Source organism: Misgurnus anguillicaudatus, chromosome 15, assembly GCF_027580225.2.
Source record: "Misgurnus anguillicaudatus chromosome 15, ASM2758022v2, whole genome shotgun sequence".
NCBI lineage: Eukaryota > Metazoa > Chordata > Actinopteri > Cypriniformes > Cobitidae > Misgurnus > Misgurnus anguillicaudatus.
In genome coordinates, this window is record NC_073351.2 from 33,655,032 (window position 1) to 33,682,828 (window position 27,797).

The following is a 27,797-nucleotide window of genomic DNA, read 5'->3' on the forward strand; positions in this document are numbered from 1 at the left end:
TGATGTTTTCTGCACATTTTTTATTTAGTGTAACAAAACAAGACGTTTGCAAACTTTTGACCATGACAATACAAATGCAATTCATTTAAAATACTATAAAAAACATAAAAGACTAACAGAACTATAAAAGAGAGATGTAGATTAGTCTAAGTGAGTTTCTTAATAATACTTTTTATGAATGTAGAGATGTCTCACTAGTGTCTCATTGTTCTGCGTGCCGTTGTGCAACATATCAGTCAGCAGCAGCGGCTTTGAGCCGAACTGAAGACCTCGGTCTAATGGAAGCACACATTTTTAAATGACTCCAGAGAAGGAGCTTATTGCTTTCATTATAAAATAAACAAGTTCAATAAATACAACGTTTCCTATAAAGTATGAAATTCAAGGCTCCTAAAGGGATAAATACTGACATCACCAGCATATTTCTGATGTGTCGCCTACTGATGATGTCATCTGCAAGAAGGTAGCGTCCATTTAATGAATGCCTTCTTCAACCCTTCATATGTTTATCTGAAAAAAAGCAAGAGACAGATGAGTTGACAAATAAATGTTTTCTCGATGCAGTAACGTGAAGAGCCATCAGGGGGCGCCATTGTATTTAATTTCCTTCAAATTAACTGGATTGAAGCAATAAACACTTTTGTAAAATTAAAAATATATTTTTTTTCCTATTAATCATTATGTCCAAGAAAGCACAAAGCTTTTTTTGGATACATTGTGGAGGGCGACCTTTAGGTATTTATGTGTAAATGTCAAGAGCTATTTACAAACAATGTTAAGCCAAAGTTTACACAGAGCAAACTAATCTGTCAGAGTCAGATCAAGGTTAGACATCTAAAGCTGACCTTTCCATAATGCATTTGCAAAATGTAATTATTTTGCCTTTTTTTTTAAATAATCTTAATAAACGTATAGCTCAACTTAAAATGACATTTGTGACTGATTTTTTATTTAATTTAATTATATGAGAAACATGATATTCATTGTATTGACTGATTGTATTATTAAAAGTCACCTTTATGATAGTGGGTAATGTCTGTCAAACAGGAAAATTATTATATTTGTTCAACAATATCTTTAAATAAAATACACAATACACACTGACTATGAACACAATGAAACCAGGAATATGTATTTAAAAAGACCTTTTCTGTACGACTCTACATAAAGGAAACAGTTGTGCTGTTATAAGAGAGAGATTGACATTTGCCTTGCATATAATGGGAAATTCAAGAGTTTGTCATTTATTTACTAACACAAATGCACCACACCTACAGTCGATGACTCTACCACATACTTTAAAAAGAGAGAGAGAGAAACAAGAAGGAAACTACAAAGGATGTAACATAAAAGAATGATAACAACACAAACACACGGATATGTTCCTGTTCCCGCATATTAAATGACTTACATCCTGTCTGCACTTTGAAGAGGCGGAGTTCGAGGACACGCCCAGCAGAGACCTCTCTTCCGCAGGCTCAGTATGGACGCTGTCCACCGAATCCGTGTCACTTGATTCTGTCTGGGTCACATCCTTACATCCGGACTTCATTTCTGGGATCTGAGCAACTTGGAACCTGGATTCAAATATGGATAACATAGAAGTCATGTGGGATGATGTGTCACTGCATATATGTGCCATAATTTACAATCCCAGCGTCACAAACACCTGCGGGTGAATTGTAGCATTATTCCCAAAAATATCAAATGTTTGCCCTGCTCACCTTCCTACAGACAGAATGGTGACCTCCTCGGGCAGGGTGGTCTTGACTAGGTCAGCTGGGTATTTGTGTTTATCAGTGGGCAACGGCATGGCGGGCAGCAGCAGCTCGGGCCATTTCTTCTGACTGCAGCGGGAACAGTAGAGACCGGAGCGAGGGGCCAGACCGTTTATAGTGTGCAAATGATGCTGATGGGAACACAGCCGGGGCAACGATCGGAACTGAGAGAAATTAGGAAGAGCTGGAATTCTGTGAGAAAAACAAAGAGAGAGATAGTGAGTGATATACTTTTTGTCTGTATGGGTGATTCTCACAAAACCATTGAAACACCACGGCACTAATGATTTTAGCTTTAAAATGTGTAATATAGTAACATTAAAAAGTATCAGAATTAACACAATACTGTGTTCTACCTTGCACAATGTGTGATTTCAACATAAGAATTTATAATTGTAAATTTTATCTCATTTTCTGCTGAAATTCTCATTACCGCAATGTGTCCGGCTGTGTTTGAACATGCGTTATGTTGTAATTTAATCAAAATAACACAAAAATATTAAGAAAAAAATAAATGAATGACAGAAAAAATATTTACTTAATATTCATGTATAATAATAATGAAGAAAAATTAGGAAAATGATGTGTCCATGCCTGATGTTCTCATCCTCCGCAACACTTTTTGAGAACAGTTTAAGCACACATACAGAATTTTAATAAAGTTTGATTTTGAGTGATCAAGCACATGGACCAGTTACTTCAAGATGGCTACCATGTAAGATCATTTTTTTACAGTTAATTTGAAATATTGTCTTGTCAGAATGCTTACACGACATTTTGATTATCATTACCGCAACAGATGCTTATTAAATGTTAATTTAATTAATAGAAGCATAATACTTTGATTTTAAATGCATGTGCAGAATCTCCAAATTATGTTCTTTCAGGTTTGTCATGTCATTTTGAAAATATGTTGCGGTAATGAGATTTTTTAGGACTTATTTTTTAAATTATGTTACAAAATGTTAAATGATAAGTAAAAGTTTTTAAATTAATGTTCCCATTTACTCCAGACTTTGTTTTTCAATGTCTGGTGGGAAAAAAAGTAAATTTAAGCAATTTTTACATTTTCATGCTTGGCATTTTTAAAACCAAGTTTTCGTGAGAATCACCCGTATACTAGTATACTAGTATATACTATGTGCCCTTCACAAGTCCCCCAGGAAAAAATATAACTTACGTAACCCGTTTTTTGAGGACTCTGAATGAGTTTGTGTATATTTCTTTAATGTGTAATCAACGTCTGATGTGTTACATTGCCCTGGTGTAATCAACACATGTGTCTGTAAAGGTGTGAACCATATGGCCCATACAATTAAATGATCAATACACAGGATGTACCTTCTCTCCTTTCTTTTGTAAGGTCTCCAGAAGGAGGTCCTAACAGTATCTGTCTATTGTTTGAATGACATTTGTTACAGAGAATAAGGTCAGGGGCCTCATGTATAAAACTTTACGTAGATTCTATCCTTAAAGTGTGCGTACGCACATAAGGCAGAATTTGCGTACGCACAAAAGTCTTCAGATTTATAAAACCATGCGTACTCTAGAAACTGCGCAAAATTCCATTCATAAATCCCAGTCAGCGGAAGATTGTGCAAACGTGTGTCCTGCCCCCATCTCCTCCCCCAAACAACCATTTATGGAGTGTACAACCCTTAGTTTTACTGGGCATAATGTGGTCTGCATATCATTTTAATATGGATTGACGTTACAAAACGCAAGGAAAATATTGTCGCTCTCCGATTGAAACCTGCATTTCCAAAAACCGCTACTTACCCATACGGCAAAAAAGCATATATAATTTATATATACATTTTATAAAATAAAAACAATTTATCATGAATTCTGTGCAATTAAACCTAAAAAAATAAGGCTACTAACCAACAGCACTACTTTGCATCATTCAATGTTTTGCTTAATTAAAAGTTGATTTTTAGAAATTTTTTGTCATAAATTTTCTTTGGGGGGGCCGCGAAGGAATGTGCTATACACAAGGGGGGCCGCACACTGAAAAAGTTTGAGAACCACTGATCTACAGTTTTTTCAAAAGAATTTTAAAACACATCCATATTACTCTGACTAAACACATCTCATATTATTTTCAACCCAGCATCCGGTCAAAAATGTACAAACTCAGCCGCTGGTTTAAATTAACCCAGAAAATTTTTATATTTGACCCAACAATGGGTAAAAAAAACTAGCATTTTGGGTTAAAAATCCTGGCATAGGTTAAATTAGGTTCACCCCTTCTGACCCTTTTTTAGAGTATAACATTACATTGATTTTTAGTGGCGACCGGCGACTTCTTTTTCGAGGGTGCACAATGCGAAGCTTGACACAAGCCTGACATGTGTGTGGTTAGTCATGTCAAAATATTTGTTTGGCATGTCATGTAAACTTATGTGCATTGTCTAAACCAGTGGCGGACTTCTTTTTTCGAGGGCGCTCGATGCGAAGTTCGTCACAACATGTATGTAGCCCATCATGTGTGTGGTTCCTTTTTTCAAAATATGTGTTCTGTGCGTCGAGTGATCCTGTGTGCATCACGTGTCTTATCAAAATAAGTGCCCGCTGCAGACGCGTCTAAAGGGTTTATGATAAAAGAGACGCTCGCGTTTGCCAGATAATCGCATAATCTCACGCGTAATTAAAGTTTACTGTTAAGGGAGTGTCTAGCGTGTATTTTGTGTCTCTTTTATCATAAACGGTTTTCAAGTGTGTGCAGCAGGCACTTATTTTGACAAAACACGTGATGCACATGGTTCACATGACACAACAAACACAAATTTTGAAAACGCAAGCAAAACACATGACACTCCCAACACATATTTTGAATTAGCGCCCTTCGGATGAGCAGTCACGAGTCGCCACTGGTCTAAACTCTGTCGAGTCGTCGCAGCAGAGTAAGTCAGTTTTTTGATGTGTGTTTTATAAATGTTTGAAAATCGCTTTGCATTTATGTTTGTGTCTCGTGTCACTTAAGTTCTCACTTGATAGATGAAGTCTTGTTGAGAGCCTTTTGTTTGTTATCATATTCCAGCAGAAGTTCTTCCAGCGCAGCAGCGTTTTCTGAAACACACAAACACAGAGACACAGTAAGAATATAAAACTCTGTCCGTGTGATATAAGTCTTAGATATTTACACTATAGAAATGATACAAATATAATTGACTACAGAAGCAAACACACCTTTCTTCTCTGTGATGAGCCGTACCAGAATGCTGATGGTATCTTCATTGGGGTTGTCAACAATATATGGACACAAGTTTCCTGAAGACAGAGAAGAAACATTTCCTTGAGATCATTAATCCAATACATACTCCGAAAACAAAACTTAAATCTGATAAAGAATTAAACCGGTAATTTTTCATTTCAAAACTACAGAAGAAAAATGCATTGAATCGTGCACTTTAATTCAAATACATTTTCCATTGTAAAACAATTTGTAACATCTTAATTTCGATTTCGTGGTGGAATATGACCCCAGGCCAGTTCTTAACAGGTTCTGTCAGATCCACCCAAGTCTGTTTAACCAAGAACAAATATTTTACTTCGAGCTCTTCCGCAGGTGTGTATTCAGATCTTCATGGTGTCATTAAATGCTATTTTTAGAGGTTTTAATAGCACAGGAGGCCGCAGTGTGACATTTTATTCCTCATTAACGTATTCACACGAGATAAAAACACTGACACCATCATCATGATTCAGTGCAGACACAAATTCATCATTTCACGACAACAATGTTGCCATACTACAGCTTAACTCTTATAACTGCTGAAAAATCCCATCTCTATTGTCATGCATTCTGTCTATTACATACAAAAGCCTCTGTGTGCAGGGAATAATGGTCTCTATGGTAACCGGCCACTGTATTTCCCAGAGTTCCACGGAGAGACAGCTGGGAACGTTATAGGCTCACTCAGCACTTCGCTCTATTCAACCAGGAACAAACGTCAGAGCTGAGACTCATCTTTAGTCTCATCATACAGTACACGGTGTTCAAATCACATTCACGAACATGTAGCTTCAAAACGTGTTTTATCATGCATTACATTATTAAAATATAATTTATAGCAATAACCAAAAAGAAGTTTGTCAGATCTGAAATGATTTGAAATAAAACAATTAAATGAAAAAATGCAACCAAATTTTCTTAATGATTTGCTATTTTTCCATATTGTTATACAATCTGCACTTACATGTATTTGCTGTAAAGCTGCTTTGCAACAATGTTAAACTGTAAAAAGTGAATAAATATTTTGAATAAATAAAATTGAATCCAAACAAATGAATTACATCCGACTGTAATAAATTTGCCATGGGACAGAAAGGTATTTCTTTAGCAAAGCATTTTTTGTCCTGGAAACATTTGGTGCATCAGGGAGCTTTGGGGAAATATATTTTGTGGTCGTGCAAAGCAGCGGTTACAGCACAAAGCTAATACACAAATCATACTGACAGAAAATGGTTTGTTCAAACAGAAATGTATACTGCAAACTAGATCTTACAAAGTATAGATGACAATTTAATGCTAAAACATCCCTTAAAGCAAGGGCTTTTAAACTGAGGGATAAGGTGGGTCGCGCAAAGTTGCTTGACTGTAGCGGTGAGTGACACTAAAACAGTCAAACTAATGCAAGTCCGACAAGCAATGACAACAATTAAGCTATAAGGTATTTTGTTATTACAAATTAATGTATTTTTTATTATGTATTTTTTATTTATTAATAAAATGACAAGGAAAATAAAAAACTGCTCAATTATAAAAACAGTGTTTCCTCATATTTCCATTTAAAATGTTATGTTGGTGGCTCCTGGCATAGATTACACCTATTTAAGTAGGTCGCAAAATGAAAGGTTTAAGAACCCCTGCCTTAAAGCATCGGAGCTGAGGTGTGGGATCATAATGTATTGGGTTACTGTTACATCTTGAAATGCTGGTTAGTGCAGATTCTCTTTGCCACAAAAATACTTTCTTGGCAGTGAATTGTCAGAAACAGACAAGAAGTGGAATTAAAAACGTGACATTGACCCCACTGTCCTTCCACAAGACCTTCATTGATATAGTCACAGAATTTTTTGCACATTTTTCCGTGGCATTCTCACGAATCTCTGCATTTTTCCATGGACTTTCTTTTCCGTGGTTACTCAACTGTTTTGTCCCATTTTCTTACCATTGTCGCTTCGGTTTAGGGTTAGATTTACATAAAATGACATTCTTACCCAAACCCAACTCTAACCCCAAAGCCTGGTGACAATTGATTAAAGTTTGGCAAATATAAAAGAATAAATAAAAAAAAAATAGTATAAACCAATACTTAAAGTGACATACTAACGCAAACACCAAATCTAACCCTAAACTGAAGCAACAATGGTTTGAAAATAGGAAAAAGCAGTTGAGTAACCAATCTGTGAGAATGCCACAGAAAAGAAAGTCCGTGGTAGGGCCACGGAAAATGCGGAGATCCGTGAGAATGCCATGGAAAAATGAGCAAAAAATTATCCCACGGAACTTTTTGAGATCATGTTGCGACAAACACCACATAGACACCTTGTAATATTTGCAGTACACCATACTTGCAACTAGATATGCTGTTTTTTTTCTTGAGCATTTAAATACAATTAGGGCTGGACAATATTTCAATGTCAATATATTTCACATATATATTTTTTTCAAAAACAGGGATATGGTTTCTAAACACATTTCTGATATTTCAAAATACATTACAGCATCTTGTGGCCATTCACATCATGTCTAAAACACTTAAATGTGGGTCAAGTGCGCTCCCATGGCGTCTTTCGTAGCTTTGCAACCATGAGCCGTACTCTCCAGGATGGCGAGGAAAGCGGAATGCCTGATTGGATTTAAATTACTAATTTGTACTTTGCATTAGTTTGATCCATTAAAGACCCCTGCATTACAGTATTTATCACTGACTGACGTTCAGGTGCACCTTATTAATATTAAAGATTAGCCTTGTTTGAAAAGCCAATATTGATATTTGAAATCACCTAAACAAACACGCCCCTACCCCAATAGAATCTGGACCTTCTTTTGATAGACCCGTCCCACACATACGCAACCCAGGCAAGGATGATGGTTAGTAGACACGCCCCTTACTGCTGATTGGCTACAAGTGTGTTTTGGTAATCGGCCCGGCTCCCTTTTCCAAAGCGCTTTTCAAACATTCTGCACTCTGCCTTTAAGTCTTATGTTTATTTGACTGTGAGTTTACATTTAATTTTTTTATTATGAAGGCTAAATACAAATAAAAAATCAATTTATTTTTTTATTTTTTTAAATATTTTAGTTTTATAGGAAAAGGTTTCAGAGACTTGGCAAATTCATTTGTTTCAGAAGTTTGTGATTGTGAGCATTGTTTGCAGTTTATCCCAAGGCTTTTTTAAACATCCATACCGCCATCGGACCAATACCGTATCGTCAGCAGTTTAGTATACCGGCAATAGAAATTTTGGCCATATCGTTTAGCCCTAAGAACAATTGAATTTTGACCTTAATGAATTAAGTATGGTCTAAGCTGTTTTGTCTAGTGATGTTAAAATGTTTGACTAATGTGTCTCAGATCCAATTGAGATTGATCAGTCAGAAGAAGTCAAGAGTTTACGGAGAACAAGAGAACATCAACAGTACAGAGAACAGACTGAATTATTCACCAGAGGAAAGGAGATATAGAGAGGGAGTGTACATGTTGCTTAAAGATAGATGAGGAGAGAGAGACAGAGAAAGAGAGAGACCCACTTGGCTTCAGAAGATGCCAATTAAAGGTGCATTGTGTAACTTTTAAAAGGATCTCTTGACAGAAATGCAATCTAATATACAGAACTATATTATCAGTGGTGTATAAAGATCTTACATAATGAACGGTATTGTTTGTATTACCGTGGAATGAGACGTTTTTATCTACATAAACTGCGGGTTCTCTTACAAAGATTTCGTCGTCAAGTTTCTACAGTAGCCCTAAATGGTCCTGTGGTGGCTACTAGCGGTGTAACGGTTCTCTGTAAAGAATCGAATCATCCCGTTATCCTCCCACGGTTCAGCACGCACGTGACCGCGGTGCACCGTGTTTGATTCGAACATGTATTTCTAATATCGTTTGGTGAAAAAACAACTAATAAAACCTCTTAATGTATGGTTCTGAATACGCTATGTGTGTGTTTACATGAGTGTACCTGTCCAATCAACTCGTAGTATGCAAATCTGTTGCCAACCTCACAGTTCCTTCTCACGTGATCGTGCGCGCGTGCTGCGTGTGTGTTGCAGACCGTGTAGCGTGGCGACGGAAGAAGAAAAGCCGCTTATAGAGGCACCACCAGCTTAATTTAAGTCAACTGCAGCAGCGATGCTCACGAAAACGTAGACAAAACTGTAAAATTCGCAAGTGCTGTATGCTCAAGGCAATACATCTAATATGACGAGTCGCTTGCTCCGTCATCACCAGGGTGTTGTTGATAGCACGTGATCGCAGGTGAGACTGAAACAGCACACATTGCCTTCTGTATTTAAATGTTAAAACGTATAAAAAGTAGAATATAAAATAAAAAGTAACCCAGTGTTCTAAACTATTTGGCGAATGGGAAATGGGGCTAGGCTAAATGCTAACACATTTACGAGGTGCTGTACAAAGATTAAAAGTGCATGCATTGAAAAAAATAGGTATGTATTAATTCGTCTAGAAACAGTAAAATATTGAAAAACGGTGGTGTTTTCCTTTAACACTGCACATTTCTAGGATGATCTGCGATGCGTTTCCTTCATATAACTCCAAAATAAGAATAACATTCATTCAAAACTAACCTGACTTCTTCATTCAAACACTTTAAGACAATAAAATCCTCACCATAATCCCGAGTTGATGTTCATGGTTTGATTGATGTGTTGTTCACACAATGTTTCTTAGAGATTTACTCGTGTTACAGGCAAAACCTGAATCATTATTTAACAGAGTGCTACTGTACAACTAACACAAGGATCAAACTCACGACTGCGGCACCACCCATTTATTCACAGAAAGACAAAAACATATGTTCTCATTACGAGTCTCATTCTGTGTTCCCAACCCTGAGGAGGCGGCTTTGACGTCAAAATTAAGCCTTTGGGGTTATTCATGTTGGAAATCTCTACTCTTTTCCGTACCACACTGGTACACCATTATAAAAACTCTACTTTACAACAGGACGACTGCTGGAAAACATGACATGTATCGGTGTCTTACCCTCTTTCTGTGGTGTGGCAGATTCTTCATCCACGCCGTCTTTCTCGGCGTTACACCTGAAGCCCTTCTTCTTCAGCAGGTTGCAGATGAAAATTCCCAGCAGCCCCATCACACAGAAGATGGGCACCAACGCAAACACAGCATACTCGGTGGTCTTCTCCTCAGCGCTGTGAGGGATGGTGGAGTTCAAACCTCCAACTCCAGACTTGCTCTTACCAACATTACGTCTCCGCCGGCTGTATGGCTCTGGAGATTATAAATAGGGGGGTAAATCAGACAGTGCATTACGATATGATTCAATAGCGATTAGCGATCAGCTGTAAAATGTTTTTGGTCCTGCTCGATTTTCATTGATTTTGATTAAAATAATGTAAAGTTTTTCATAAGATCCTCTGGGGTCAATGTTTTAGCATGAGAAGCTTGATGCTGTCGGGAGAACAAGCACCCGAGTGCCTCTCGCAGAAATTATTAGATGTTGATGGCTTACGTTTCTTTCCCGTCACAGAAACCAGCACAGGTTTATCAATGCCATTAAAGTATAATTTTGTTTTGTTTGTTGATCACGAAGTACAAAGCAGATGAGGAAAACTAGGACTCTGTGTACTCAGCGTGCCGCCATTGTTTGTTTACACTGCGTGACGGGTGGGCTGTAATTTCTGGAATGGATTTATTGCGTTCTGTAAAAAAGGAGGAGTGGCGTTTATCGCATTTTGGGAAAAAAGATGACAGAATAACATGGCGGATATTGGATTTTGCGTAAAATTAAGAATTTACTTTTAACTACTGACCTGATATAATACTGATTTTTGCAGTAACTCCTTTTTTTCAAAAATGGCGTTTATCGCGTTTTGGAACCAAACTCTTCATTTATATTATGTGCCTACTTTAGCAGTTACATTTTTAATAACTTATAAATGTAACCAAAATATATAAAATAAACATTTAACTAAACTATTTGAAAATGGCACAATCTCTGTCCCAATTGAAACATTTTCAATATTAAACTAACAAAAATATGTTTATTGTCCATGTATTGATCCATATCTATGTATTTTTACAACCCAAATTATAAACACATTTTGTTGCCAGCATCATTACTCCTCAGTTATGAAAGCTGAGCATGTAACTAACACTAATGCTACGTACACACCAAACACGGGGCATCGCAGGATTTAACTTTGTGTCAAGCGAATTTTTCGCTCGAGTTGAATATTTTCAACTTGGGCGAAGACGCGTTTGAGGTGAATAGCGCGTGTTTTCGCAGCAAACACGCCACCCATATCGTGTCATTCGCATCGCCCCACGCAAGGACGCGTCTGATCGCGTCTTTGCATTGACTTTGTATGTTATCTAATCGCGCAAACCGTTGAACTCCCGTCTGTTGTGAACCCACAGTAACTTATTGTGCTGTGGACATGAGTGAAACCTCAAAGGTGACCCTGGATTACAAAACCAGTCAGAAGTCGCACGGGTATATCTGGAACAATAGTCAACAATATATTGTATGTGTCGAAATTATTCATTTTTATGGCTAAAATCATTAGGATATTAAGTAGAGATCATGTTTCATAAACATATTTTGTGAATTTCCTACTGTACATATTAAAAATGTATTTATCATTAGTAATATGCAGGTTGCGTTTTGCTGGGAGGGGATAGGGGGATTATCCCCCCTCCGGTCTTTGTATCTTTTCCTAGTTAGAGTGCCCGACTCTAATGCCAGGCCAGATCGGTTCGAATCTCGCTAAGGGTGGGTGCGAGTAGGACTAGTTACATTTCTATAATTATTTTATTTCAACAGTTACAAGAAATAACTTAATATCCTGAATAATCAATAAAAGCCTGTGGTTCATAATTTATTTTTCATAAGTAAAAATATTTGAAAAACACCCTCTTCTGATTTTTTTTTTACAAATCGCACCCTGGTAATATAGGGGCTGTTTACACTTGGTATTAAGATGTGTTTTCATCGATCGGATCACAAGTGGACGAGAGAGACACATTACGTTTACACCTGGTATTTAAATCTGTCTCTTTTGTCCACTTTCGACCGCTTCTGTCCTCAATACTTTGAGGGGTGGTCTGTGAAGACTGTGGGGGAGTCTCTCTGCTGTCATTCAAACCCGAGCGGGAGTAATTGTGAGTTTATATGGATGCAAACTAATATTATGTCGGAGTGCACTGCTTGTTTAGCAAGTAAACATGCTGCACAGTGTTTTGTTTGTGTATATGTTAGAGTTTTCTCTGAATTTTCAGCACAATTGATGAAATAGGATCGCGCAACTTTCAAACGCTTTCAAAACGAAACTACAGAGAACCTCCGCTTTAGTTTTATCAATGAAATGCTAAAAATAGCGCTGTTCACCGTATGTTCACGCCAGAAGTAAAAAAAAAGACGTAAAACTTGTTTTTAATACCTCAGATTAGATAAATAGGCAGAGAGAAGGCGGTCGCGTGTGGCTGTTCGAACGCATTCAACCACATGTGCGTTCCGCAACTCCAAAGCGATCCGATCGAAAGTGGTTTTGACCACCTCTGGATGTGGTTGAAAGTGGTCGAAAGTGGACAAGCTCAAAACGTTTTGAACACCGTTTACACCTGGCATTAACGTCGTCCACTTGTGATCCGATCGACGAAAACGCATGTTAATGCCAAGTGTAAACAGCCTCTGTGTTGATAAGGACTACATTTGGACAACTTTAAAATATTAGGATTTTTTGCATCCTCGAATTCCATATTGTCCTATTGAAACAAACCATACATCAATGAAAAGCTTGAAAGCAAAATCACGCACCTCAAATCATTAAAAAGTAATGTGCTACTTGTTTTTTTATATTTTTACATAACGACTTAATGTCATGGTTGAATACATAATATAAAAAGTATTGTAGTGCTATCCTAGAGAGCAAAATGTCAAAGACTACTAAAACATACATCACGGTCACCTGGTTATAGTATGGTCACTACTGTTGCGCTTTTCTTTACACAATGACCACCAACAATCACACAACAGTGTATAAACTGCTAAACACTTACTCCTGACGCAGGCGTGGAGGACCAAAGACTTCCGAGTAGCAGCAGGGATAAACCTGAGGAATAAACACACCATTCTGAAACACTGTTGTAAAAACATGTAACACAAGAATTAAAATGAATATATTATGTTTTGTTCTTTACCCAGGAAGACATCCTCCACACACAGCGTCAGACAGTGAGGTCGGTTCGGTCAGGACCCAGCGGTTGAGATCACTGCAGGATGTATGGGGGCGGCACGGCTCAGCGTCATGACTGTCGGAGAAGGTGCCTGCTGGGCAAGTCCGGCATAATCCGGTCACACCGGGACCTTCAACTTCCCCACAGGCCTTTAAGAAGCAAACACGTATGGATCAGATTATATCATAACAAACGGTGTAAAAGAAGAAACTCTCTGTGGTGTTAGATTGTGAAAGAGAGTAGCAAATTCAGTCTTATAAAACCCCAAGAATCAAAAGACAGAAAAAAAGAAATAATATTTTGCACAAAGAAAATAAAGTTTGCTTTTAGGACCTTTTTTGTTTCTTCATTGTGACATTATTTTAATTTTAGATTAAAAAAAGGTAAAAAAGAAATTGCTCTTTTAAGAACCATAGATTATTCTTTGAGGAACCATTGAACCAAAAATGGTTCTTCTATGACATCGCTGTGAAGCACCTTTATTTTTAAGAGTCTAAGTGACAAAATGGAAATATTATTATTACTATAAATCTGAGTAAAGATTACTCTGGGATCTTATGCAGTGTGTGTGTGTGTGTGTGTGTGTGTGTGTGTGTGTGTGTGTGTGTGTGTGTGTACCTGGTAATTATCACGTTGTGTCCCCACAAACCAGGTGAAAAAGTTGTACACTTCCATAGTGTACTTAAAGTGCTTTATTTTCGCACACTAATTTTGTACTTAATATACTAAATTTTAATCTTTAGTACTTCTTAAGTTGTTCTTAAGATTATCTAAGTGTACTTCACTGTGCTATTTTGAGACACCATAAATATGAACTAAAATGTGCTAAAAATGTATTTAAAAAATGTATTTACGTACCACTTGAAGTAAACTTGAACTCATCTTTGTATGAAAGTTGAGTTCAAGTTGAATACAAGTGTTAACTAAATACATTTTTTAATACAGAGATAGTATGTTAAAAGTGCATTTTAGTTCATATTCATGGTGTCTCAATATAGCACAGTGAAGTACACTTAGATAATCTTAAGAACAACTTAAGAAGTACTAAAGATGAATTTTTAGTATATTAAGTACAAAATTAGTATGCGAAAATAAAGCACTTTAAGTACACTATGGAAGTGTACTACTTTTTCACCTGGGAAAATAGGAATACCAGTATTTTTGTGACCTTGAGGGGACATTTTGATGTCCCCATGAGAAAACAAGCTTATAAATCAAACAAAATGATGTTTCTTGAAAATGTGAAGTAGTAGAAGGGTTTCTGTGATGGTTGGGGTTAGGGACTGGGGTAGGTAAGGGGAATAGAATATACAGTTTGTACAGTATAAAATGCAGACCAGAGTGTGTGTGTGTGTGTGTGTGTGTGTGTGTGTGTGTGTGTGTGTGTGTGTGTGTGTGTGTGTGTGTGTGTGTGTGTGTGTGTGTGCGCGTGTGTGTGTCAGTGGGTCTGTTTTCTCTCACCGTGGGCTCTTGTCCAGCTGGACAGATAGCACACACGCAGCCGTCTTCCCACCGACACGGCGCTGCCAATGTCCCCCATAACTCCAGCAGCTATAAGAGAGACGAGACACACATCAATGATCAATCATTTCATAGAAAACAAAACTCTGAATTCATGATTTACAGGATTTAGAAACTGGAAAGGCTCTGCAGTATTGTGAACTGGAATAACACAAAGAGAAATGACTCAAGTGCAAAAAACATCAATGACACATAACAGATGAATTTCGTTAGTCCAACACAAGTTTTGTGACTAAACGAAACTAATTATTAATCTTGACTAATCATACCCATTCATTTCCTGATACATAAATTACAATTTTCCCATTAACATATTTCCTACTCTATACAGTCAGTTTATAACAGTGGTTCTCAAACATTTTAGTTTTTTTTTTTTGTAGGGTGCATCCTTTCACACACCCCAAAGAAAAATCATCCAACAATCTCAAACTTGGAATTTAAATTAAACAAAACATATTTAATTATACAATGTGGTGTGATGTTGGTTAGTAGCTTTACTAATTACATTGAAGTTATGATAAATTAATGCGTTTAATAAAATTGCATGGCACCATCTTATATCCCCCAGTTTGAGAACAACTGGTTCAAACAATCCTATTGTAAGTAAAACTCAAGAAATAGTACAGATGGTAGAAACACAATATAACACACCAGGAAAAGTTCTTCATTGTGTTTGTGTGAATGTGGCTCAATGCCAAATTTGAATCAAGTACTGAACCATACTGTAGTGTAACATTATCTGCTTAAAAATAACAATGACATAAATTATTTCATTTGAAATATTGCCAAAATCTGCCAATGTGTGTTTACATTATGCTTGTTTGATAAAACAAAAATAATTTTAGAAACTTTCTTGTTGATAGTAAACTGGAGTCATGGTGTGACTCTTTGGGGCAGTGGGACAGGGTTTAATTTAAAAACATCTGCCTTAATTTAAAAACATCTTGCACTTAGTTATATCAGTGCCATTGTTTTGTATGCACTGTAAACTCGAATTTAAAATAAATGAACTGTACTCTCAAACTCTCTTTTTTGTGTTTAACAATTTCACCACGTTTGAGTTCCACAAACTCAAATTAAACGAGTCAAAGAACTTTGCTAACTCAAATTTTGTATTATTTTATTTTTTATAACTTCCAAACAGAGTATTTTCAAAACCACAGCCTCATTTTAACAAACACTGCAAAAAATGTCAAACTTTTAGTGGTTGTGATGAGTTTAATGGCATTCAGTCTGCCAGTTAAGCTAAGAAAGAGTCTAGCACGCAAATTTACTTCAGTATAACATTAAATCAACACAATTGGTTGAGGAGGATTTCCTGTTCCCAGCATGCTTTGTATAAGACTGCATTACAAGAGCATTATTTGAAATGAAGTGATATTTTATGTGTTTTTTAGTAAAGAGAATAGTAGTGACTCAATAGTGTTGATTTATTTCGGAAATTTAGAAAAGTTTAAAATTTTTAGTTTTGTGGTTACCATTGTTCAGTGTAGTGCCTGGGCTTAGATAGGTCAGATGTGTGTTGCTTTTATCATATAAACAATAAATGTGTGAAGTCAATGCCAGGGCTGAGATCAGTTTCTTCACACTTACATACACATGAGTGTTTCTGAGAACAAAAAATAAATGATAAACACTACAAAGTATACTGTACTTAAATATTAAATACAATGAAACATAAACTTTTAAGTTTGGATTATTTGTAATTTATAAATATTATTTACTTAAACATTTTAAGTTGGTTTACTTAAAACATTTTTAGGTAATCGGTTTCCACAAAAGATTTAAGTACTATGAAGTTATTTTTAAAAGTGTGACGATGCACAACAGTAATGTTTTTTGTAAGCTATTTTTGTAAGAAGTACTTAAACGTGACCTGTGCTGGCAAATTAAGTCGGAATGAGCAAAAAAAAAAAAAAAAAAACTTCAAAGCTATGTATGATTTGTTGAAAACTGACAAAAAATGACAGAGCTAAACATGTTTGAAGTTGATAGACTTCAAAAATTGAATTAAAGAATTTTGAAACCTCAAAAACAAAATCACCGCATCCATACCTTAAAATCACTTTTAAAACTAATAGATTTAACAAACACAAAGTCAAAAACAATACTATAAGAAAAAATATGTTCACATTTTTTCTTTCTTTTATTGTTTGATTGATATTGAGTCAGACAGCTTTAAGATCTACTGTAATGCAAGGATCAGATATTTTTCTCCAACAGTTAACCAAACATTCACTTAAGACATTACAGATTATATCGGATATCGGTGAATTCTTGTTAAAACAGATATTTTAAAACTGTAATCCTGTGTATATGTGTATATATTGGGTCACGCGTCTGTGTGCATGCTTCAGATGAGTCAGTCATCGCAAGAAAGATAGTTTTCGAGTCTTTAAAACTTTATCTCTCTTAATAACTATTTTAACATCAAGCAAGCCCTGCAACTTGTTTTCTAATTCATGCATGTTTTAAAACTGAAAACCAAAATGTCAGACGCGCATGTGGATGGACATGCATCTTATGCATTTAGGACAGTAAACCTCTCAAAAAACGTACAAATAAAGATAATTTTATATGTTCAAAGACTATTTAGAGCCTTGGGATCGCTAGACAAGGGCTTAATGTACTTATTTTTATAAAAACCTCGAATTTTGACCAAAATCGGTATTTATACTTTCCTTCACCTGTAGTTCAAAATTAGACCGAGCACATTCCGGCTTATTTTGCCAGCACAGTTCACAAATGTCCTAATGTAACTAAAGCCTAGTCCTGGATTAATCTAAAACTGCCCCTTTGTGTCTTACAAATGATGTACATGTGTTCATTCAACACACACCTTTATTTATTTATGGTATTGTGAGTAAAGTAGACACTAGTTTGATCTAGTACAGTAAAATCTTGTCGTGATGTGCCTAAAAAAAGTCTATACTCACAACAAAACACACTGGAGCCGAAGAGTAAAGGTGGTTCTTCATCGTCTTCAAGATGCTCTTCTATACTCATGTAATCTGAACACAAAACATGACAGACACTCAATGACACATACAGCAAAAATAACATCAAAGGCAAAAAAAAAACCTCAAAAACATGATGATGTACTGTAACTCTCATCTAAGGAACACAGATGTGGGTTTCTAAGTGCAAAAATATAATCCATAAACTAAAGTGTGATATAAATAACTATTTGGACTAAAGCAGACCTGCGGTTTCGGGCAGCCCTGCTTTTCTTGGCCTATTTTTAGACCGAACATGCCCAGTCAGGGCAGAAAGCACTTACTGGATCTACTGGAGTGAGTACAAATTATAGACCAATCATTCTCTGATCACAGGGTCATGAGGATTTTCTGAGCTATGGCATCACCCAAGACCTTACGAACATTACAACCTGTTCTCTACGTTCGAATGAAATGGCTGGTGAGAAAACACCCCAGTAATCTCACACCGGATAATTTCTTTTCAAATTTTCCCTAAACCAAATTAGCCTATCTAGATTTTCGACAATTGCATTATTTATGTCCATTTTCATTTCCTATGATGGAGAGATTTAGGTAAAAGCAATCTCTGAACAATGCAATGAACCACAAACACACTGTACATTTACCTTTTATAACAGTGGTTCCCAAACTTTTTCAGCGTGCGGCCCCCCTTGTGTAAGGTACATTCCTTCGCGGCCCCCCAAAGAAAATTTGTGACAAAAAACTGTTCTAAAACTCAAAATTTATACAAAAAAGTAGTGCTTTTGGTTAGTAGCCTTATTTTTTTAGATAAAATTAAACAGAATTCATGATAAATTAATGTATTTCATAAAATGTCATAAAACTGGGCCCCCCCTGGCACCATCTCGTGCCCCGGCCCCCAGTTTGAAAACCACTGTTTTATAAGGTACTTTCACCTAATATCTAAAGGTTTTGTTATTCTTTTAGTATTGCATTTTATAGAGTAATCAAATAACATTTTTATCTTTTTTTACTTTTGCTTTTGTGTAATGTGGCATTCAAACACAGCTGCAGTAAAATCCAGAACACGCACAAGTATGGATGAATATAGTTGCTCTTAAACAAGGTTCAACAAATACAAAACATTTAAAGTGCATTTTGGTGTTTTATCAACATATTTTTTAATATTGATACATTTAGAAATAATTATTACTATAAATGTAGTCATTATTCTAACTAAATACAACAATACAGTAAACTAAAAACTCATCAATAAACAATTAAAATAAAATAAAAATAAAAAAACAGACGTACAAAAAAGCAAAATGAATAAAACTATTATTTATCCTTGAATCTCAATTGGTAAAGCATGTGCTACCAGCACAAAGGTCATGGCTTCAATTCCCAGAAAACACAAACACTGATAAAATATATAGCTTAAATGCACTGTAAGTCACTTTAAATAAAGCATCTGCCAAATGCACACATGATCTTAGCATTGCTTTGATCTTGTTGTCATGACAACATGACAGAAAGTGATGCTGATAGCAACACTTACCCCAGTGTGATGTTGTTTGCTGTTGCCCCGGTAACAGTCTGAGGATGCTCTGCTCACTGCGACAGTGCCACACTCTACCTGTCTGCATGTTCCTGTCATTTCTTATACTGCCACTCAAAACCACTGCTCCACCCACAACCTATGACAGCTCCGCCCCCTATACATAGTCTTCCAATTATATGAGCTTTTACATTCAGGTTCTAACCCTGCACTTTTCTTTGTTAAAGACATCATGAGTTTTTTAAGTATATGTTTTCAGAGACCAACGAGTCTGATGAATAGGTTTTGTCAATAAAAATAAAGAGCAGAAACATTTTTTTTTTTTTACAATAAATGAATGCATTAAACATCACAATTAAACGTAGACAGCACGTGACCATCTGCAAGCTTTAACATTTTGACCAGGCTATGTTTGCAGACTTTATACCACACAAATGAATTCTCAGACCTGGTAAACCCATAAAATATATTCAGATTAAACATATAAGTCATTAAAGGTATGGATGGAGAGAGAAACTAGAGCTGTCTGATGTACTAAACCTTTAAGTTTGAACCCCATGACACATCAGAGACCTTTGTGTAGAGAACAACCTGTGACATTCCAGTTGAAAGATTTGGCAGAGAACAACACAACTGAAGAAGACTGGTTATACAAATAAATCAACAAAGCCATCAACTGAGTTTACGGTTTTGGCAAAGAACCATAAAGTTGCCCTTTTGCATGAATACAAAAGTGCTGCGACATTCACTTGCAGTAATTTCAAGGCTTTCAAGGAATAAATGGACCTCCATCACCCACCCTTGAACCACCAAAAAACCTTCACATTTCAAGATCAGCTGCCAGTCGCGCACGACTCGTGCCTGTTTAAATTGACGTCTTTCATTAAAAAGCTATAAAGCCTCGATGGACAGTAATTACAGTTTATGCATCTCTATCTCTGTACTGTTCAATTTCTCATTATGTGGTTTGGGAGTGCATAAAAACATACAGTAAATAAAACAACAACAAGCATAAAACAAGAATGATCTATTTTGGGATTACAGATCGAACGCGATGATGGGGTTGACTTTTGGAAGCATGGCATTTTGAAGCTCAAGCCCATGTCTTGCTCGATCCAGGCGATCAAACAAGTCAAAAGTTTAAACCAGAATCAAGCCATAATACAAGACAAAGCCAGAACTGTCAAACAAGACAGCCAAAACGAGAAACTGCAGTCTATCTATCATCTACATTGACTTTTGATGAACTTCCAATGGGGTCACACATCAAACTCAACATAGACAGGGGACATATGCTGACTGATAACATTTCAACCACAACCGGAAACTGTAATCTCACGCGAGCTGTGAAATGATGGTACTTGCTGGCTTACGTTTGATAAAGGTTTGTGTCACTCTCAATGGACCCCAATGACTTCACAAACCTCCTCCAGGGGCATACACGAGTTTACAGCTCAAATGTTAAACTATTCAACATGCCTTCTATGAAAAAATCTGAAGCCATGTGATCTTTCTAGTCTGGCATCAACGTAACAGCCATTGAAACATCACGTGTCACTTCCTGTCTGACATTTTAAAACTGCTGCCTCTATCTTTATTCAGATGCTGACAAATATAGCCGGAGATTTTAATAGCCAGACACTTTTCATTGTCTTTTTTTATTTTTCTCGTCGTTCAGAAGAACAATCTATGTTATGTTATATTATATATCCTGCGTGTTTCAAGTTACATGCCAACCACGTGCTGCGGGCAGTGACCACCAACATCCTTCTGTTTTACAAGTTGAGGGGAACGTTACGCAACAATTACCACATCCGAAAAGAGACACGACCATGCAAAATTAAACCTCAGCACGCAAAAGGGTTGTTTTTTATGATGTACTGTACAAGCGAAAACAAAGTTTTCTACTACTAAAATTGTAAAAAGGTTTAATAAAATCCCAAATTTTATTTTAATGGTGTACCCCCCCAAAAACGAAATTGCTTCTGTGTATCCCCTTCTCTGGACTGGTCCAAGTACTTACTTTTACGAAGGTCAATAGTCGCAAAAAGCAATAAAAGTGTGATTTAACAAGCGAGGATAATCTACATGCCAGTCAAAGAGCGGCATTTGTAGGTATGTACATTACAAAGGTAGTTTGCCATGTAGGGAAAAATGCGCAAACCCCTCTAAAACAATCAAAAAACTACCGAGCCCCTCAGGTGACTTTGGAGTAAAAAAAATCTAAAGTTTAGTTTCATGTGCTCACGTGAAACTATCACGTGAAACTATCGCGTGCGCACGTGAAACTATCGTGTGAGCACGTGAAACTATCGCGTGAGCACGTGAAAGCGGAATTTTAACGTGTGCACGTGAAACCATTGCGTGTGCACGTAAAACTTTTGCTTTCACATGCACAATAAACACAACAGTATCACGTGCGCAGGCGAAACTAAACGCGATAGTTTTGCGTGTGCACGCGATGGTTTTACGTGCGCGCACAAAACTAAACTTTATTTAATTTTTGCTCCATGTCCCCTTAGGGGCTTTGTACAAAACAGACCCACTTGTGCAAAATGTGAAAGTAATTATATAAAATTTTAGCAAACAAAGAGAAAAGTGCAACTATGTTTATGGAAAATGACGCAGCATTTGCCAAACAGCATTTCTCTAAGAGTCAACAGCAAAGGTTAATAAGGTGTTGTTAGTTGTTTTGGTAGTAGATCATGTTTCTGTTTTTAAATGTGTGCTGTTAAAAGGCTAGGTATGAGACGTGAAAACAGGATTATGGGTCATCATGTGCCTCATACTACTGTGGTTTCTGCCGAAGAAAAACAAAGAAAAAACTACACTATATTGTCCAAGAAATATCTGCCTGTCCAATGTAAGGCCCTGATGTCACCACTAAATAACAGTCATTGTGCCAATAGAAAGAGGTTGCCAAACATCTTTCCAAACAAATATGGCTATTATCCATACTTATGTACCATCATGTAAAATTAAACTATTCATAAAGATTAAAGTTACAACAAGAAAGCTATTAAATACACGATTGCCTCATCATAAGTATTAAATGTGCCTATTTTTAGATTTGTTGGTTGTTGTCTACGATTGCTTTTAATTTTCCATGTGAAATTTCCTTGAGTAAACAAAACCATGTTGATGGTGACAGTGTAAGTCGACACAGCGAGAAAACGCGTCATTGGTGCAGGATTCCACTCGTTTGATTGACATGCTGCGTCTGTTACTATACAGCAAACTGTGCAGAATAAAACACAGCACTGTACACACAAATATATACCTGTATATATAAATTAAATACTAATGAAAACATTAAAATGTTAAATGAGCTTGCGTTACCAAAAGCTGAGATTCCCACAGTCAGGTCTGCAAAACAACCTGGGGAGAAGATCAGACTTTAAAATGGAAACAGTCCATTAAAGAAACATAAAGTCTTCTGGAAAACAATGAGATCAGGCAGGAATCTGAGGGAAGACAAGTTCATTTTAACAGCTCGGAAATTTCACCCTCCCTACCCGGAATGTTAAACGTATCCATATGCGAGTCCAACGTCAGCAGGCAGGTCTTGGTTTTGTATAAGCAAAGAAAACCTGTCTCTAATAAACTTCATTTTAGATGTATATATTTATTTTCAGAGGTTTCTAGTTTTATTTTACCTCCGTTACAAAGGAACCAGTTTGCCGTGAGACACCAAGTCCTAGAGTCTAATATGAGGGAGATTAAAACCTTTGTCTTTAGTGCGTCACCCGATTCCACATGTCTCATGTCTCTGAATCTGTAATTCGCCTCCGCTGTCGGAATGTCACATTACCCACACTGCTCTGTGTTAATAAATGAATGCAGGCCAGGGTCATATTGCTCGAGGGGGAACTTCCTGTCCCATGTATGTCCTCTAGTAACACCCTGAAAATTCTGACGCCCAAATGTGGCCCATGCAGACACCAAGTGCAGTGTCATCACTTCCTGAATAGCAACACTGTCTTTGGTCTCTGTGTTGGTCTGTGTGGTCATGGGTAGTGTAAAAACAAATGTAACAGCTGAACAATGTGTCTACCAGGAGACATGAGTGAGTTCTATGTGTGTTTTAATTATGGTTAAAAGCCACAGTAAAAACATAAATACTATGTCATTTAATAAAATAACAATTCCATACTGTATTATTTAATCACTATAAGAAAGACAATCATCCACTTTTGTCTTCCTAAAAATAAATAAAGAGCTCAGAGGCAAAAGCCGCTAAACGCCACCTCCGTAAAAACTAGATAATGATATTAACTGAATGCTCTCGGCACGTATTGTAGGTTCATCAAATACTTTCAATTTAAATGTGCTCAATCCTGGCCTCAGGCAATTTAATACCGGTTTGTTTGCAAAATCCATTTAAAGTCCCTTAAGTGTATGGAAAAAGTAATTGGATGAGTTGGATTTCAATTTTCGAGCTCTACGTTTTTAGCTAAAAGAAGGTTTGCTGAATATATTAGGATATCGACCGGATTTGGCTTTTTTCAGAAAGGACATTGAAAAGTGTCTGGAGAGAGAGAGATACATTATGGTGGGAATGGTTTTTGCCAAAAAGCCTGCATGCACTTAGAGGGTTTTGCAGTGAAAGACAGTCAAGTTTGTTAAATACCAATAAAATTACTAAAGTGTCATTTGTGAAAATAAAGCATTTCAATTACTCACTAATAACCTTTTCATTGACATGAAAGTGAAATTACTGAACCTAAACTTAAAAGGACACTCCACTTTTTGAAAATATGCTCATTTTCCATCTCTGGGTCTGGTGGTACCACTTTTAGCATAGCTTAGCATAATCCATTGAATCTGATTTGACCATTAGCATCGCACCAAAAAATAACCAAAGAGTTTCGATATTTTTCCTATTTCAAACTTGACTCTTCTGTAGTTACATTGTGTACTAAGATCGACGGAAAATCAAAACTTGCGATTTTCTAGGCAGATATGGCTAGGAACTATACTCTCAAACTGGCGTAATAATCAAGGACCCCGCCGACGCAACATGGCTGCAGGAGGCAAAATGATATTACGCACTGCCCAAAAATAGTCCCCTGCTATTGAAAGTTACCAAGGGGAGTATTTTGTAATATTGCGCCTCCTGCAGCCATGTTACGGCACCAAAGTCCTTGATTATATAGGCCATATCTGCCTAGAAAATCGCAACTTTTAATCTTTTTAGTCTTGGTACACGATGTAACTACAGAACAGTCAAGTTTTAAATAGGAAAAAAATCGAAACTCTTTGGATATTTTTAGTGTGATGCTTATGGTCTAATCAGATTCAATAGATTATGCTAAGCTATGCTAAAAATGGTACTGCCAGACCCGGAGATCAGCTGAAAGGATTCCAAAACGGTAAAAATCAAATATTTAACTCTAGGGGAGCTGGAAAATTAGCATATTTTTTCATATAACTAGCATATAGTGGAGTGTCCCTTTAACAGGCTGATAAAAATGCTCACTTACAAGAAAACCAGTCAGACGCTTTTAAAGGTTTTTGCATTTGAACTCTTCAAATATTAATGCAAATCTTATGATTTCCATCACTAACTAGTTACAGTAAGTATAAAACATTCATTATAGCAGTAATCCTGCGTTTATTTGCCGGCTCAGCAGAACCCACAATGACACAAATCAAATCTCTGCTGATATGGGGTCAGTGTGCCCCGTGTGCCAACGGTGCCCAAACCACACAGAGGTCAGCACGGACAACGCAGGTCTGCACGCGAAGCAGAATTTTTTTGCAGTAAATGTGGGTTACGTCTGGTGAAACGATCACAAATAATAAAGCTTGAAATTAAACCATTGATTCCTGCATCCAGCCGTAGCGGGTTTGAATCCCGACCAGACCACTTTTCCTCTCAACAAGATTTGAGAGGAGCGTGCCATGCCTTCCTGCCAATGAACTTCCCACTTCAAAACTCTGCATTTGTGCTGTCTCCTTGGTTCAGGTCAAAAATAGAGCAGTGGTAATTACAGATAAGAAACCCAGCTAAACCTTTTACGGTTCTGGACGTACAACATTTGGTCACATTAGGATGTCTGCTTTCCACGAGGATGGGCAAATCAACTATCAAAACAATATAATGCATGCAAGCATGTGAAAAAGGCACAGATAACTATACAAACACTGGATACTGCAACATAAGTCTTGTTCATACAGAAACATCAATGCTGATTGGCTGATGGATTAGGAAACAGTGACAGTGGCCGATCTTTAGCTAACCTTAGACTATTTTGACATATTTTAATGTACTTGTCTCAGGTCTGTTGTTGAATATACTTCAGACACCACCACCTCCCCAAACCGTGACTGGTCTCTACAGAAAGTCCCTCCCTGTCTAAGTGGGTGGTTTTTGAGCTCCAAAATTAACACGAATTTGTCAATAATTTAGTCTGGCTATGCAAAATGTTGTAAACAAATAGTAAGTTTAATGGCCCAACCTTAACAAACAGTATGTGGTTATAAGCTGTTCATGACATACGTTTATCAGACAACTGCAACACATCATAAACAAGCATTCGGGTTAATGCTAAAAAGTGCATTCCACAGTTTTTCCAAATATAAGCATAAAATGTGTTTGTTTGCTTAAAATCCATTGAAAAAGATACAAAACTACAAAGTCATGGCTTTTTGATACTCAGGCTCTGTGCCAATACTGCAGATTTTTGGGATGCCAACATTTTCTCTGCTTATACAGAAGATCTACATTCATACATTGCATAATATACTGTATACAGTATCATAACGCAGCAAATTTGTATATAGTACAGGCTATAAATTATGCAGTCTATAAACTGCAGCTGGTGCAGTGCGTGCCAATGTCTAAAGCCAGAGGGTGTGTGTAAAAGTGTGTAACTGTGTAAAGCTGCTTAGTGGGCGACGCAGCATGAGCTGTATTTAAACATGCCATCATGAGTATCACAGTTCACTGGGAACGACCAGGACAAATCCAGAATCCAGCTGGATGAGGTGGGATCGAGGTAAATGATGATAATATTTCATTGTGTTATTTATAAAACTCTTTCATGTTTGACTCTCATGCATCAGATACTTTGCATATACGCAGATTAATATCCACACTAAATACTGACTGTAGATACATTTAAAATTAAAAGTTAACGTGATTATCCTGGCTGTAGTTTTGAGACTTTTTAAATGCAATGATGGGATATCAGGATTCAATTTTCAATTGTTTTCTTGGCAGACTTGGTATTTTTCCCAGTATGTTTTTTTTTAAAGTAGCAAGAATAGATCACAATCAAATAAATAAAAAAGTAAGACACCTTACAAATGATATAATCCTAACAGATCATTATTTACAAAAACAACTTATATTTTACAATAATTTGCTGTAGTTATGTAGTTGTTTGCCAGTAACTTACTGTAGATTTAAATAAATTATGTTATTTACTGGCAACAGTTTGTTCAAAGTTAAATGAACATTAATCATTAACATTTAACAAGTTGTCTTTACAAAACAAAATTATAAAATAACAGCCTCATGTAAAGCATTTTGGGAACCAGAAATCCTCATCAACCTTTGCCTTTTTCTTTTAATTTTGGTTCCCAGAATGCTTTGTATGAAGCTTTTATTTTATGTTTTAATCTGTAAAGATACAGACTTTTTGATGTTTGATATTCATTTATCTTTTGCCAGTAAATAACATAAATTTAAATCTACAGTAAGTTACTGGAAACCAGCTTCCAGTAATACTGTCATTTCTACAGATTTTTTTATTTATAATAAGTTTTATTTATAGCAGCAATAAGTAAATAAAAAACGATATCAAAACAATATTAAATAAGGTTAAATAATGTTTAGATCATCAAGTTTAATTTTGGATAAATATAACGTTATTATTTTACATCTAAAGTTAAATGATATAAATGTATCAAGTTTTAATAAAGTTATTAAAAATGCTACTAAAGTCCCTTGTTTTCATTTGTAAAACTTTATACTTGTAAAACAAATCCCAGTAGAGGTTTAAATGATAATAAAATACTGACTGAAGTTACTGTATATATAAATACAGTAGCGTAGTGCTGAACGTGAACTCAGCTCGACACATTTCTATTGTCCGTCCTACACTGTACTTCAGTGAATATATCAAGGCAATCTCGTCACATCTCACCACAAAACACCAAATTATAGATGTAAAACTCAATACAAGTCGCTATCTCGGTTTACAGTATAGGCTAGGTTATAACATATATGACTTAAATCTTGCATATGACAATATACCGGCAAATGTGCCGCATCCGCTCTGCTGACGAAACAAACTGATATTAAAAATGAATAAAGTTTCTATCTTACCTGTTTTACATTGAAATCACACGCGTCTTATAGGTAATCGCCGTGACGGACCTCAAGCTATAATTAAATAAAGAGAGAGAGAGAAAAGAGAGAGAGAGAGATGAGCTGTGCGCGAGCCAACATTTGAAACAAAGAGACAAATGTGAAGCGATGGAACCACGTCACACTGACTTACTCACTATACAGCTGCGCATGCGTGCGTGCGCTCTCTCT

The 27,797-nt window shown here is 36.4% G+C and overlaps 1 protein-coding gene across 3 annotated transcripts; it reads right to left on the minus strand.

The window, feature by feature from the left end:
* Window positions 1–27,743, minus strand: relt (RELT TNF receptor). 3 transcript variants are annotated; one of them, XM_055174594.2, is made up of 11 exons: window positions 27,585–27,743; window positions 17,689–17,763; window positions 14,693–14,782; window positions 13,196–13,380; window positions 13,055–13,107; window positions 10,019–10,264; window positions 4,971–5,051; window positions 4,772–4,850; window positions 1,725–1,970; window positions 1,412–1,577; window positions 1–510 (listed from the first exon to the last, which is right to left on the minus strand). In XM_055174594.2, exons 2-11 carry the CDS (start codon window positions 17,728–17,730, stop codon window positions 499–501), a joined length of 1,200 nt encoding a protein of 399 aa, XP_055030569.2. In that variant the 5' UTR covers window positions 17,731–17,763; window positions 27,585–27,743; the 3' UTR covers window positions 1–498. The 3 variants fall into 3 exon arrangements, with proteins under 3 accessions (XP_055030569.2, XP_055030571.2, XP_055030570.2); XM_055174596.2 differs by lacking the exon at window positions 27,585–27,743 and adding an exon at window positions 22,589–22,612; XM_055174595.2 differs by lacking the exon at window positions 27,585–27,743 and adding an exon at window positions 19,250–19,403.
* Window positions 27,744–27,797: the final 54 nt, after the last annotated feature.